The following is a 13,522-nucleotide window of genomic DNA, read 5'->3' as shown; positions in this document are numbered from 1 at the left end:
CGCGAGCTTGGAGCAATTGAGCTGAAGCCATGTGAGAGCGATGCCGGGTACTATGTACCGCATCACGGTGTATTCCGCGAGCACGCTGCAACCACGAAGTTAAGAGTGGTGTTCAATGCCTCGGCGACGGCTCCAGATGGCAAGTCGTTGAACGACATGGTTGACCCTGGACCGTCGCTATTGCCGAGTCTCGCAGGTATGCTATTACGGTTCCGTGAATATAAGAGCGCGCTGCAAGCGGACATCCGCAAGGCTTTCTTCATGGTCGCGGTTAATCCCGAAGACCGTCCGTACCTGCGTTTCTTGTGGCCCGGTCGAAGCGACAGCGATGAACTGTTAACCCGGAGGCTAACGAAACTGCCATTTGGCGTAAACTGCTCGCCGTACATGCTTACTGCGGTGATTCAGCATCACTTGAAGGAGCTACGGGCGTTGTCTGCACCCAAAGAGCGAGATCGTATTGATCTCTTGCTCACGAGTTTCTACGTTGACGATTTGGTCTCTAGTGTCTCAAATGCCTCGGAAGCCAAGGAGATGCAAGAGTTCAGCGTGCGTGTGCTTACGGATGCTGGCATGGAGTTACGCAAGTGGCGAGGCAACGAAATCCCGTGCGATCCAGAGGCCGGAGATAAAGTCCTCGGTCTGAAATGGAAAACCAGTGATGACTTGCTCAGCATAGCAGCGCTAGGCGAGTCCGATAGGCCGTCTGTTTGGACCCGGCGATCCCTCCTCAAGTGTGTTGCATCAGTGTTTGATCCGCTAGGTCTAGCAGCACCGGCAGTTGTGCCGGGAAAGATACTGCTACAGCAAGCCTGGAAAGTCGGAGGCGACTGGGATGATATGTTGCCTGATGGCATCGCAGCCGCATGTGCGCAATGGTGGGGAGAGTTGGCCGAAGTGGTGAGCATTGACATACCACGTTGGATTTGCTGCAATCTTGACACGCCGATTGCGCTTCATGCCTTCGCCGATGCCAGTGAGAAAGCGTTTGGATGTTGTTTGTATGCAGTCGTCAATGGACAGTCGCACTTGGTATTTGCCAAGGCCAAAGTGGCACCTGTGTCTCCGCCCCCGTTAGCCCGCCTTGAGTTACAAGCAGTATGTCTAGCGGCTCGCTACGCTGAGTTTGTGGTGAAGGAGCTGCGTGTGACCGTCACGCAAGTCTATGGCTGGACTGACAGTCTCACTACCGTTCATTGGATCAGTAATCCATCGTACAAATGGAAAACATGTGTGGCTAACCGCGTCAGTCAAGTCCAAGAGATATCGAAGAAGGTCGGCATTGTGTGGAACCATTGCCCGGGCCTTCACAACCCAGCAGATTTACCGTCGCGTGGGAGTAGTGCACAGCAGATCCGTAGTCCGTTCTGGAGGGGCGGACCAACCTGGATCACGGAGCCCAATGACTGGCCCACCGCATCCTCAACCGCAGCTACAGATGAGTCCAGTGTAGAAGTACGAGTGTCAGCCACCACCTGTAGTCGAGAATCTGATAAGGAATGGTGGCTCCGATTCAGTAAATGGTCGAGGGCACAGGGCATGGTGACTCGGATGGGTTGGTTGGTTGGTTGTGTTTATTTAAATTCGCAAACCGAACGGACTGAACATGTCCAATGACAAGGAAGCGAATGAAGTCCAAATAACCCAGGAATGGGGACAGAGATGAAAATAAAATAATGGGTGTTGCAGTGGAAGCACACTGAGCCTCGTGCTGAACTCTATTTTGCAGCAGACAACGTATTGTACCGCATCGTTCAAGCCGCATGTTTCGCTGAGGATCTTGAGCTGATCAAGCAAGGTCAACCAGTGAAGCCCGGGTCGAAGGTGTATCAGCTTGCACCGTTTCTGGATGAGCATGGAGTGCTCAGAGCCGGGGAACGACTTCAGCACAGCGAGTTGGCGTATGGAGCCAAGCACCCAGTCCTGTTAGGCAAACATAATCTGACCGAGTTGCTGTTGGAGAAAAAGCATGTTGAAAGGATGCACCAAGGTGTAGAAGGAGTCTTGTCGTTCATCCGTCAGAAATTCTGGATTATCGGTGGTCAACGAGCGCTACGCAACATTACTCAGCGATGTGTTACATGCCGCCGCTACAAGGCTAAGGCTGCCTCAGAAGTCTGCCCGCCGCTGCCAGAAGACCGAGTTGTTCACGAGAGGCCGTTCGCAACTACCGGCATCGACTATGCTGATCCGTTGTACGTGCGCCGTGGTGAGTCATCTCCGAAGGTATGGATAGCATTGTTTGTGTGTGCCACCACCAGAGCAGTTCACTTGGAGGTGGTCGATAGTTTAAGTACCGAGTCATTCTTGATGGCATTTCGGAAGTTTATCGCGAGACGTAGTTTGCCGTCTTGGATCAGGTCTGACAACGCTACAACGTTCAAGGCGGCATCTGACAAACTGAGTGTGCCATGGATGTTCAATCCTCCAGCTGCACCATGGCATGGAGGCTTCTATGAGCGAATGGTTGGTACAGTGAAGAGTGCCTTGAAAAAGGTAATGGGAACAGCGTTTCTGAAGGTCCAGGAGCTTGAGACCCTCTTGTATGAGGTTGAAGCAGTGGTGAATAGTCGTCAGCTAACTTATGTGTCTGATAGCCTGGATGAGCCACCAGTAACCCCTGCAATGATGATGGGTAACATCTGGATGTCGTCAGAGAAGCCAGCAGGTACCCTGGACGCTGCGCAGATGTCATCGAGATTGCGTTACCTCAGTCGGACACTGGAGCATGTCAAGAATCGTTGGGAGGTGGAGTACATAAGTCAGCTGAACAAGCACCAACAGACCATGTCGCGCCCTTTAGCTATGGGTGATGTTGTCTTTGTTCTCGATGATACCAAGCGCAAACAGTTCTGGCGTTTGGGACGGATCATCGAGTTATTCCCTGGTCGAGATGGTAAGCGTTGTGTTGCCAAGGGTAAGTTGAGTACCAGTACCCTGTTGAGGCCGATCCAAAGGTTAGTGCCATTAGAAGTATCGTCACAGGACGTGGCCCCTGGGCTTGCCGATACCGCTCAACCTGCTATCGTCCCTCAGCAGCCAGCGTATGAACCGTCAGCACCGTTACCACCACCACGGCAGCAGGAGATGACGCGTTCTGGGCGCGTAGTCAGAGCCCCGGATCGTTTTTGACTTGTGTGCATTGTTGTACGGCGGTGAGAAGCCCTTTGGTGGGGAGAATGTTGTTAACCACCAGTTCTCAATTGGGAAAGGCCTTCGCGCTTATGGCATTGTATTCGTTGAAATGTTGTATTTCGACTCCGCCGTACCGCAGATGTTGCTGCATGGCATACGCTATATGCGTTGTGTGCGCTTTGCTGTATACGCTGTTATGTCCAGTTTTATATGCTTATGTTTTCCATGTACGCTGTTTTTGCATGCTATAAATAGCTGGTGTTATTAGTGTTCATTGTTAATTATTCGATGAAGTGAAATATACTGTCTAAAGGAAAAGAGTTGTCCTCGTGCCGTGTGGTCGTACGATCCTGACAATTTAGAGAATCTTAGAGGGTTCACAACAGACCTCTTTAATCGTGCAATACTAGATACTTATACCTCACTTCATATACACCCACACTCATGTACCAGATCTCCCATGAAGTTTATAAATTTCCATATACAATGTACACTGTTCAATATACACCACTAAGGAGGTATATACACCACTGACGAAAACCATCAGAAAAAAACTCACTGAGGAGCTTTCTTTCTCTAAAAAGGAGTGTATATAGCTTTCTTTCTAAAGCTATATACACTTCTTTTTAGGGAAAGAAAGCTATATACACTCCTTTTTAGAGAAAGAAAGCTATATTCACTCCTTTTTGCTCTTGAGCTTGCGCATGGAGAGGTATAAATATATTATAACAAGGGACCTCGTGTATATCGAGAAATATCGACCAGTTATAAAAACCTCGGCTTCACCTCGGTTTTTATACTGGTCTATATTTCTCGATATACACTCGGTCCCTTGGTATAATATATACTTATACCTCACTCCATATACACCCACACTCATATACCAGATCTCCCATGAAGTTTATAAATTTCCATATACACTATATATTCACCACTTATGTAGATGGCCAATTGTATGTGGGTGAATATGGATTGAGGTATAATTATACAAGTATCATACTAATTGTAAAGAATCACTAAGTGCTCACTGTTCGCTGCGATTGAAAAATCAGAGTGTTCAGTGCAAAGCAATGTACTAGTTGATGCAGTAAAAGTACTTCGAAGTAGCAGTGCAAACTAATCGCCTTGGCAAAGTGCGTCTACGCTTCGGGAAAGAAGACCAAAATCATATGGATCAATGATGGGTATTGGATCAGGGATAGGCACGGGGGCAGGTATAACTGAAGCAGCTTGGTCCGGAAAACAGCCAGTACACACCTGCAGGGACAAACATCAGAAAAACAGAACTGAATAGCGAATAAGTAGTTTACCAGGAACACCCACCATCGCTTAAAGTAGCTTTACTGAGGTTGATTAGTCGGGGGCGGTTTTATTAGTTCCTTGTTTGGGTTATGCGGCCTCACATGTCAATTGAAGCCGAAGGAAAGTGCATCGATTTTTCAAGTAGGGTCCAGAAGAAAGACAATTTGATATTGGTTCGAATGGCATATCTCTCGCTTGCGTACGATAAACCAAACTTGCCAAACAGCAATTGTATGGTCGGGTTGCCATAGGGACCAGCGCAGTGATGATGCACGGTATGTTTAGCTCCGTGAGAGAGATGGTCGATCACTGCAGAGTTTGGTCATTTTCTTGTATTCAAGAAGTGAAAGAAGTACTGAGTTCAATTCGGTTAGTGCCATGAACTGTTCATCGGCCTTCGCCTGCATTATACTAGGCTGCCTGTAGCCTATGAAATGGTTCTTCTAGGAGAAGATACTTGGTATTCACCATCTCTCCTGAGACTTTTTCAGCTAACTTTCAAAAAAGTACGACACTATTTGTCCCAATATCTGAGAAAATCGACCTTCGGGGCTGTTTTGGTAAAATTGAATTGTTTTATTGCAAACTGATGTATAGAAGAGACTGGTGTTCACGAGGTGTTTGTCGCACTGGAAACGGAGAGTCGCTGTAAGTTTGTATCCCTGTTGATGTTTGTGCTTGGAGAGCACTATATAAGTGGTGCTCTTCAAGCACAATCTTCCTCAGCCTACTCAAGCTCAACTGATGAGGGGTGAATTCCCCGAAACACTGTGTATTGAGCAAGGAGTTGTGCTTTCTTGCAGGTTTGCGGAGTGGACGGTTCGATGGACTTCTCGTGTGCTCCGGATGGCAGTCGTGAGTCCGTCAAGTGAGAATTAAAGTCGGCAGGAAAACCACGAGCTCCCATATAGGGAGCAACACACACTTCGGAAGTTCCCAAACTGATGTATAGCCTTTATAGAGTATTGTGACTTCAATTCACAGCCATTAGACCAATATTGACCCTGTAGGAATGCATTTTATGGTCAGGAGTCATGTTAATGAATTGTTCATTTTTACAATGGTTTTGAAAGATCTGTGTGTTTGGTGTTGTTGTTGTTTGGCTTTATTTGGTGCCACCAAAAATTGCTTCCATGTGATATCAATAGCCAACTGCTAGTATAGTAGAGTGTTCTGACCGTTCAGGTACTTCATTTCCAGCATTCACTTTATTGGGGTTGTGTAATTGCAACAACAGCAATACCAGCATTAGAAGGAGAGTTGATTGATCTGTTCTCCTTGTGAGGGACTGTGATGATAATGGAAACATATCATTTGGTGCCATTAAATACCCCATGGAACTACCGGTATAACTTTCACATCCTCATATTTACACCTGTCCATATAATTATGACATTAGAATTGCATGCTGCGTACTACTTCCCATACTACCGGTACCTTTTCTACTTCCTCCGGAAACAAAAACTTCGTGACTGTTTTTACATGACTTTACAAGGAGTTACTGTGCTCAACAGAAGTGTTAACATGTTCTTTTGGAGGAGAGACACTTCAACACATTCAATCGACATAATTATCTACAATATCTACAGGATCGATTAGTGGGAGTAGAGTCTCAATCTGGGTCGCCATCGGTCGACTCACAACGGCTGAAACCGTTCCAAGTGGCAGGTCGATCGACGCGATGTCGTATGTCGCGGAGAAGCTTCTCCGCGTTCCTGATCGTCTTCACTGTTACCTGAATGCTTTCTCCAACATCTCGGCGGAGATCATGGTAGCGCTGCAGCACTGGTACTCATTACCGCCTCCGCTCTCGCTCGAGGACAAACACAGGCAGAGCCAAACATTTCAAACTTCCTCCGAGGGATATCATAGTCGTGCCAGCATTTTCCGACTGCCCCGATCAGATCTCGCCTGTTCTCTTTTGCGACCAAGAACACATCATCGAGGCCGCTGGAAAAGGCGACATCATCCGCGTTGAGGTCTGGGCTCTGCAGTGGCTGAACGTTGACTTCTTGTTTTGTATTTTGTATTTTATTATATTTAATAAGGATTTCTCAAAGGCTTTGGGCCTGTCGAGGGGACCTCCTGCAAGAATGATGAAATGACAACTTGATGTAGAGGGAGCAGTTAATCGAGGATAGGCTAAGGAAATTGATTGAGGCACACAAAATCTGGTAATTAAGGAGTTGGGATACCGTCAGTGTAATGAATATATCGGCGAAAATGCTGGTAGAGAGAATGCTTGAATTCGGGGAGGCTGGTTATAGAGGGAAGAGAAGGCGGTAGGCAATTCCATAGCATTGCAGCTTTGTTGGAAAAGAGGGAAGAAAAACGCACACCGTGATAATTGATGTTAAGTTTGTTTGGTCTTCTTGGACTTGAAGACAGTGATTGGTGAAAATGTTGGAGGTGTTCTGGAGATATAAGGATAAGTTTAAATAGAGTAACAAGAGCTGATACTTGTCTGCGAAAGTGCAAGGACTCTAAGTCACAAAGGGCATTTAACTGGGATTTCGTTTCGCATCTATCTACATTGACTTTTTTACGTAGCAAATACTTCCTAGCTACGCTGGCTTGTAAAATATTGAAACGCTCCAGCTCAGCTTTGGTGATGGCATAGGACCAGGCCGAGGTGGCGTATTCCAGGGCGGGTCTGACAACACCTTTATATAGAAGTAGAAAGGCTGTGGGGGCAAGATGCCGCCCCATGAAGCACAGCAGATTAACACGACGTTGGAAGGTTTTCAGGACGGTCTGAAGGTGGATGGTGTTGGACTGGTCGGGGCTGCCTACCCATAAATTTCATATGGCATTCAATTGACCGTAACTTTGGTATTTCTCAATGGATTTGAGTGAAATTTTGACCACACACTCCTGCCACTATGCTGGCCCTCAGGACATGATTTCAAAGTTATTGCGCCTCACTGACAGGCTTTCCAGGCCGGTAAAACTCAAATTTCCGGCATAGTGCCACGGTGTGCGAGCCACCCAGGAGCCAAACAAATGCATTTACAATTTCTTCCATTTTCGTGCTCATTCTGTTCGTGCGCGGGACTCAAACCTAGAACAAGTCCAGAAGCAGCCATGGGTGATGGGGTAGGGCCCCTCAACGAGGCCCTGGAATCTGTCACAACGGAACGAGTGGGCGTTCTCTCACACACTCACACAGACCCAAGTCAATTTTTGATTTCTTTTAGGTTTAGCACGTGATACGAGGTCGTACCTTTGATACAACATCCAGTGCTGGGACCTCCACAGCAAGCCATTTCCACAGCGCTGCACACCACATCCAGGATACCCTCAGAAACCGGCAAAGACTACCACTCACGTTTCACTACTGCCTAGTACTGAATCCTACCTGACTTCTTGACACGACTCAAACTTGCCAAAGTCACTAAATCAACGTCAACTACAATAATCAAGCCACATATCTGCAACGTCACGAGGGTGCTGGCAAAAGTCCTGCTGCACAGCGGCGAGCTTCGCCCGCCGCCGTGCAGCCCAATACGTGGCTCAAAAACCTGATTTTTTGGACTTGGAGCAATATTCTGCACACTTTCACGTGTTTCCATGATACGACAAGTTGCGCACGGTCTGCTCACATTCAAATACAGTGCTGCCAACAAATGACAGCGTGCAACAAAAAAAACTTTACTTGCAAGGGCACATTTTCGACCATAACTCTTGAACGGCCGGTCAGATCGGGACACAATTTTCAGAGAATTTGCAGCTATTCATGCTCTTGCAACTCACAGTTTCATGCTCCAATGCTTCCTTTGTAGCACTGATGTGTGCTGCGATTAATCAATGGCATTTCCAGATTGCTTGCTACACTATCACATACTCTCTTTAGCTGTTTTGCTGCCTGCTGCTTGTTTCCCTCAATAGACACCAGCTGAAGCTTCCTAGCTGGCCCCCTTGCCAGAGCCCATGTTAGATTCTGTATAAGTTCTCCAGTTTGTATCTCATACGTTGTTGATTGAGTAGAGGCCTTGCTAGAGAACAGTTAAGTTTTGCTCTATGTTCATCTCTAGTTTTGTTTAGAGTTCAAACAGCTCAGATCTCTGTGTGCAGACTGTGTGTGAGAACGGGGAACTAGTATTTGTAAAGGGTCGGGCTTGCGCCTTCCGAACAGTCGTGAGAGAAGCAGAGTGAAAGATAACGTCACATTGTGGTAAGGGGGGGGGGGGGGAGGGAGGATGATAGTGAGGCGCTGGTCTGAACTGTTTCATAGGGCGTCGGTGGCTGCTTGCCAGTTCAGGTGCAGCAGATACATGTTGCATTTTTCCTTAAAGGATTGGAGCTGTCTGGGTTGCGGCCGTGCTGGTAGAATCGTCGCTGGAAGGCTGTTCCACAAGGGAATAATGCAGGCTGGGGAGGAACCCTGGAGGCTGCTACGAATGCGCATGGGCAGCGTCGACTCAAGCTGGGGCGGGTGGCAGTGGGCAGTTTCCGTGGCTAGCCTGCGGGATCGACCACACACTGGGCGGGGGTTGGCTGGAGGTGGGAGGATGGTCATCAGGGGGCTTGTTGTTGGAAGGTAAGACAGCTTGAACATGAACGAAAGTGCAGCAACCAGTCGGCGGTGTTTCAGGCTGGGGAGCCAGGCGCCTGCGCCGATCACCTTCAGTGCCTTGTGCTGGACTTTGTCCAGCCTGGATGTGCATGACCCCATCCACACCAGGCAGCAGTATTCCATTGTTGACCGCACGAAGCCTTGGTAGACTGCCGTGCGGCTGCTAGAGTCCAACAGGGTTGCAACCTTTCTCAGGAATTAAGTGTAGACGTTGGGCAGCCTTTGAGGCCACGGCCCAAAGGTGTGCTGAGTTGCGAGTCGAATGCTATGCTGAGAAGTTTAATTTCCTTCTCGTCAAGAACAGTCACTCCATGGAAGGGCACTGGTGGGAGCGCTGGGGGACGCTTGCGGTGGTCGATGATGAGGGCCTGAGATTCGGATGGCTCGAATGGTGACCTTCCACTTGGAACCCCAGTGGGAGATGGCGTCCACTACTTCCTGGAGTTGTGCTGCAGAGTTGGATATGCTGGCGGTGGCAGAGATGCACTGATACTGTGTCGTATCATCTGCATAGGCGGCAAGCTCAGCACCAGCAGGCAAGGTGTCCTTGCAGTCATTTGCGTACAGGAGGAATACCGTAGGTCCAAGGATGCTACCTTGTGGTACCCCTGCTTGGATATGGTGCAGGGAGGACTCTTGGCCGCCCACAACAGCCTGCAGGCGCCAGTTGTGCAGTTAGCTTTCCAGACATCCGAGAAGCGGGCCGTCTAGACCGTACATGGAAGCCTTGTGCAGCAGGCCAGCATGGCTGACTTTATCAAAGGCGCCTGCTATATCTATCGCCAAAACATGGGCGGCTCCTCCAAGGCCGGCTGCTCTGGACCATTCACAGTGGAGCTTGGTTAAGACGTCAGCTGTGCTCAGGCCCTTTCTGAACCCGAACTGTTTCGCAGAGATGACATTGTGGGACTCCAGGAAACTGGTTATCTGACGATTGACAATTGTTTCCATCACTTTGGATATTATAGACAGCAGAGACACAGGTCTGTAGTGTTGGGGCAGGTTCTTGGATTTCTTCTTGTGAAAGGGTGTGATTCTAGCTGTTCCAGGATGTCGGCATAACCATGCTGTAGAAGCCAAGGGAGAACAATTTGGAGAGTGGCTTACTTAGGGGGTCAGCACACATCTTCAGAACTCGCGCGGGAATGCAATCCGGTCCAGTAGCTTTCGATGCATTTAAGCGCCGGAGTTCTCTCTTGACAGTGGCAGGGCGGAACCAAACCGTTGAGAGCTTTTCAGCCGTGCCCTAAACAACGGGGGGGGGGGATCAATCGCAGATTGGTTGGCGGGGAAGTCGTCAGCGCCCAGGCTGCACTTCGAGGCGAAAAACTGCCCAAAACACTCAGGTTTTTTGGCATTCGACACACATTCCAAACCAGGCAGCGGCATGAGAGTTGGGATGGAGGTGTCTCTGCTGCTGCTGCCCCCCCCCCCCCACTTGTTTGATGGTAGACCAGCATGAACGGTCACTCAGGCTAGCTTTTTAGAACTTAGTACTTTGATGGCATCGGTGCACTCAGGGGTCCACCAAGCTGGATCCATCCGCCGGGATGTGAGTTGCCGGGATGGGATGAAACGTGACATGCCCTGGAAGATAACTTCGGTGATGTTAGCACACGACTCATCAGCGCTGGTGGTGAAGGCAGTTGACCAGTCATATGCTAGGAAAACGTGATAGAGGCGGTTCCAGTCTGCTTGGTTGTACCGCCAGACAGTACGTGTGGTTTTAGTGTTCACGGAACGCAAAGATAGGGAAGTCCATGGTGAGGTCAGCATGGTCAGAGGACCCCAGTGGGGCATGGCATTTCACCTGAACCGGTTCGCCGAAGTCAGACATCACAAGGTCCAGAATGTTGTCACCACGTTTGGGGATGTTGACATGTTGCTCCAGGCCATGAGCATAGCAGAGTTCCTCGGCTGCTTCCCCTGCCGAGGTAGTCTTGGTACTCCCTAGCCATGCTGCATTGTGGACATTGAAGTCCCTTGCGAGGATAACATAATCACCATGGCTGCGGGCCTCATCTAGGTGGGTATCAAGGTATTCAATCCGCTCGGTGCCTGTCCCGGCTGTGGAGCCTGATCGGTAGAGTGCACAGATAACAATCTTGCACCAGCTAGCTGGTGATACAGATATCCATATAATTTCGTGATGTTCCGTGCTGACATGCATCAGGCCACCCTCTCCTTGCTGCATCGTCCCTGTATGCTGTACAGGAACTGTTCTGCCACAACATGCTCTGCTTAGTGTGGCGCTGTGTCCATGGCACTGCATCTGTCCTGCTGCAACGATTGTTTCGGCCGGCAAGGTCGCAATTCCGGTGCCAGCAGTCCATGGGACGGATCATGCCTCTCTCACACAGCCATGCTGGGGCAGAGCGTTGCTCTTCCAGTGGTGCTTCTAGCTGGAATGCCCTGCCAACGGCAATGTGGATGATATCTGTGTACCATAAATTTCACGTGGACTGTACTCCCCACACCCTAGCATGATCTCTTTGTCTCCCAGACTGCCTGTCTTTCTGCTTACCAGCATGTCACTGTCTTTGTCCATCTCCCTCATTCCATCTCTGTCTATCACCCTCATTCCGTCTTGTTCTATCTCTCTCTTCCTCTCTCTCTCTCTCTCTCTCTCTCTCTCTCTCTCTCTCTCTCTCTCTCTCTCTCTCTCTCTCTTCTCTCTCTCTCTCTCCTCTCTCTCTCTCTCTCTCTCTCTCTCTCTCTCTCTCTCTCTCTCTCTCTCTCTCTCTCTCTCTCTCTCTCTCTCTCTCTCTCTCTCTCTCTCTCTCTCTCTCTCTCTCTCTCTCTCTCTCTCTCTGTCTCTCTGTCTCTCTGTCTCTCTGTCTCTCTCTGTCTCTCTCTGTCTCTGTCTCTCTCTGTCTCTGTCTCTCTCTGTCTCTCTCTGTCTCTCTCTCTCTGTCTCTCTCTCTCTCTGTCTCTCTCTCTCTCGTCATTATTTTTTGGCCTTAGAGAGGTATTATTACTAGTATGATCATAGTTTGTCTGTGAAGTGTGTGGGTAGAGCCAGGGCTGCACCCCATCAGCCTAAGTACTTTCACGGGAAGCGTGAGTTTCCAAGTTTGAAGAATATTTTGAACGGCTTCTGCTGGGAAGACAGCTACACATTAGCGCAGTGGTTAGAGCATCTTCTCTGCTTCAAGTCCTGGTGGTGACAGTCAATCTTTTCTTCAGACTTTTCCCTTTTCCATTCTCTCAACCTAGCAATATTCAGTACTTTGGGCTACCCGCATACTAGTTTGTGGGTGAAGTGTGTGGGTACAGTGAGGGCTGCATCCCACCATCCTGTGTAGTGCCACAGGATTTAGATCTCGATTTGTGCGATTGAAGCATGATATGTTTGTGTCCTGAAACTGGCCGTGCGCCGACCACTCGTGACATTGCAGATCGACGAATTTTATCAAGTTGATCGACGATCACGGACAGAATCAAAATCTCTACGACGAAGGCTGATCAGCAACTTGATTTTTGCGTGCATATACCCGAGTTGCCGGAGTTTGCAGCATTCAGCGAGGTGTGGGTTTTCCTCATGTTCGGCGAGGAGCGAGCGTAAGTCTGCTTGTCGTAACTTTCTTGTCGAGCAACTATTAGTCTCCACAAGGACGACAATTTAATCAGTGACAATGCAGGGCTGGTTGACCACGCAGCGTTTGGTCTCAGCGCGACTCCATCGACCTGGCAAGGAGAATATTTTGAAATTCAGCTCGTAATGAAAATTCATTTTCCAGGACTCGAATGACTATGCTCAAAACACCAATAAGGTGTTGAGTTTATCACGTTATCTGGTTGCAGGAATATAGATCAGGTTGGAATGGAGACATTATGTCGATAGATAATCAACAGTATTCTCTTTGTCGAGCTATGTCGCTCCGGTAATAGATGTTATCCATTCGTGCAGCACAAAATTACTGTTGGCATCCTCAAAAAATGCTCGAAACACGTGACCGACTTACCAGAAATAGCCGTGGATGCATTTCCGTGCCCAACAGGTTTATCTCTCCGGAGTACACCTGAAAAGCACTTGCTCAAACCTGTCGTGACTACGTGGTCGAAATGTCAAATGAGCTGCCTGAAAAACAGGTTGCAGCTAACCCCATATCGTGAAGTCCAGGGCATCATGCCTCTTCATGGTTCACTCGAGCAGCCTGACATCACACAGCATACCACTGCGTAAAAATCATATTGTGGATCAACCTGATCGTCCAGATTGTGGTTCTGATCTTGATTATCAATCCACTCGATCAAGTCCGTCGATCTGCAAGATTGTATGTTACGCAGTGGTCGGCGCACGGCCAGTTTCAGGATGCAAAAATATCGTGCTTCGATCGCACAAATCGAGATTTGTTCAATATTTTTTGCACTTCTGCAAAGCTTAGCTGCTAGTGGAATTCGAATCGTTCAGGGAAGGAAATGCTTGTTGTTTGGAGTGACAAGGATTGTCAGTTCAAATTTCTTGTCAAACTCGGTAGAGGAGACCACGCTGCAGTGTTTGGCGTG

At 48.7% G+C, this 13,522-nt stretch overlaps 1 protein-coding gene across 1 annotated transcript in view; it reads right to left on the bottom strand.

Moving 5' to 3' along the window:
* Positions 1-4,030: 4,030 nt before the first annotated feature.
* The window catches only part of LOC135812676 (uncharacterized), a gene marked incomplete at its 5' end in the record, with an annotated part of 41,060 nt that continues 31,568 nt past the window's right edge, over positions 4,031-13,522 (bottom strand). Inside the window, 1 exon segment of the mRNA XM_065325949.1 lies at positions 4,031-4,392. Coding sequence (XP_065182021.1) covers positions 4,252-4,392 — 141 coding nt within the window.

Source organism: Sycon ciliatum, chromosome 3, assembly GCF_964019385.1.
Source record: "Sycon ciliatum chromosome 3, ocSycCili1.1, whole genome shotgun sequence".
Lineage (NCBI taxonomy): Eukaryota > Metazoa > Porifera > Calcarea > Leucosolenida > Sycettidae > Sycon > Sycon ciliatum.
The sequence above is the reverse complement of the archived record's forward strand: the minus strand, read 5'-3'. Positions and strand labels throughout refer to the sequence as shown.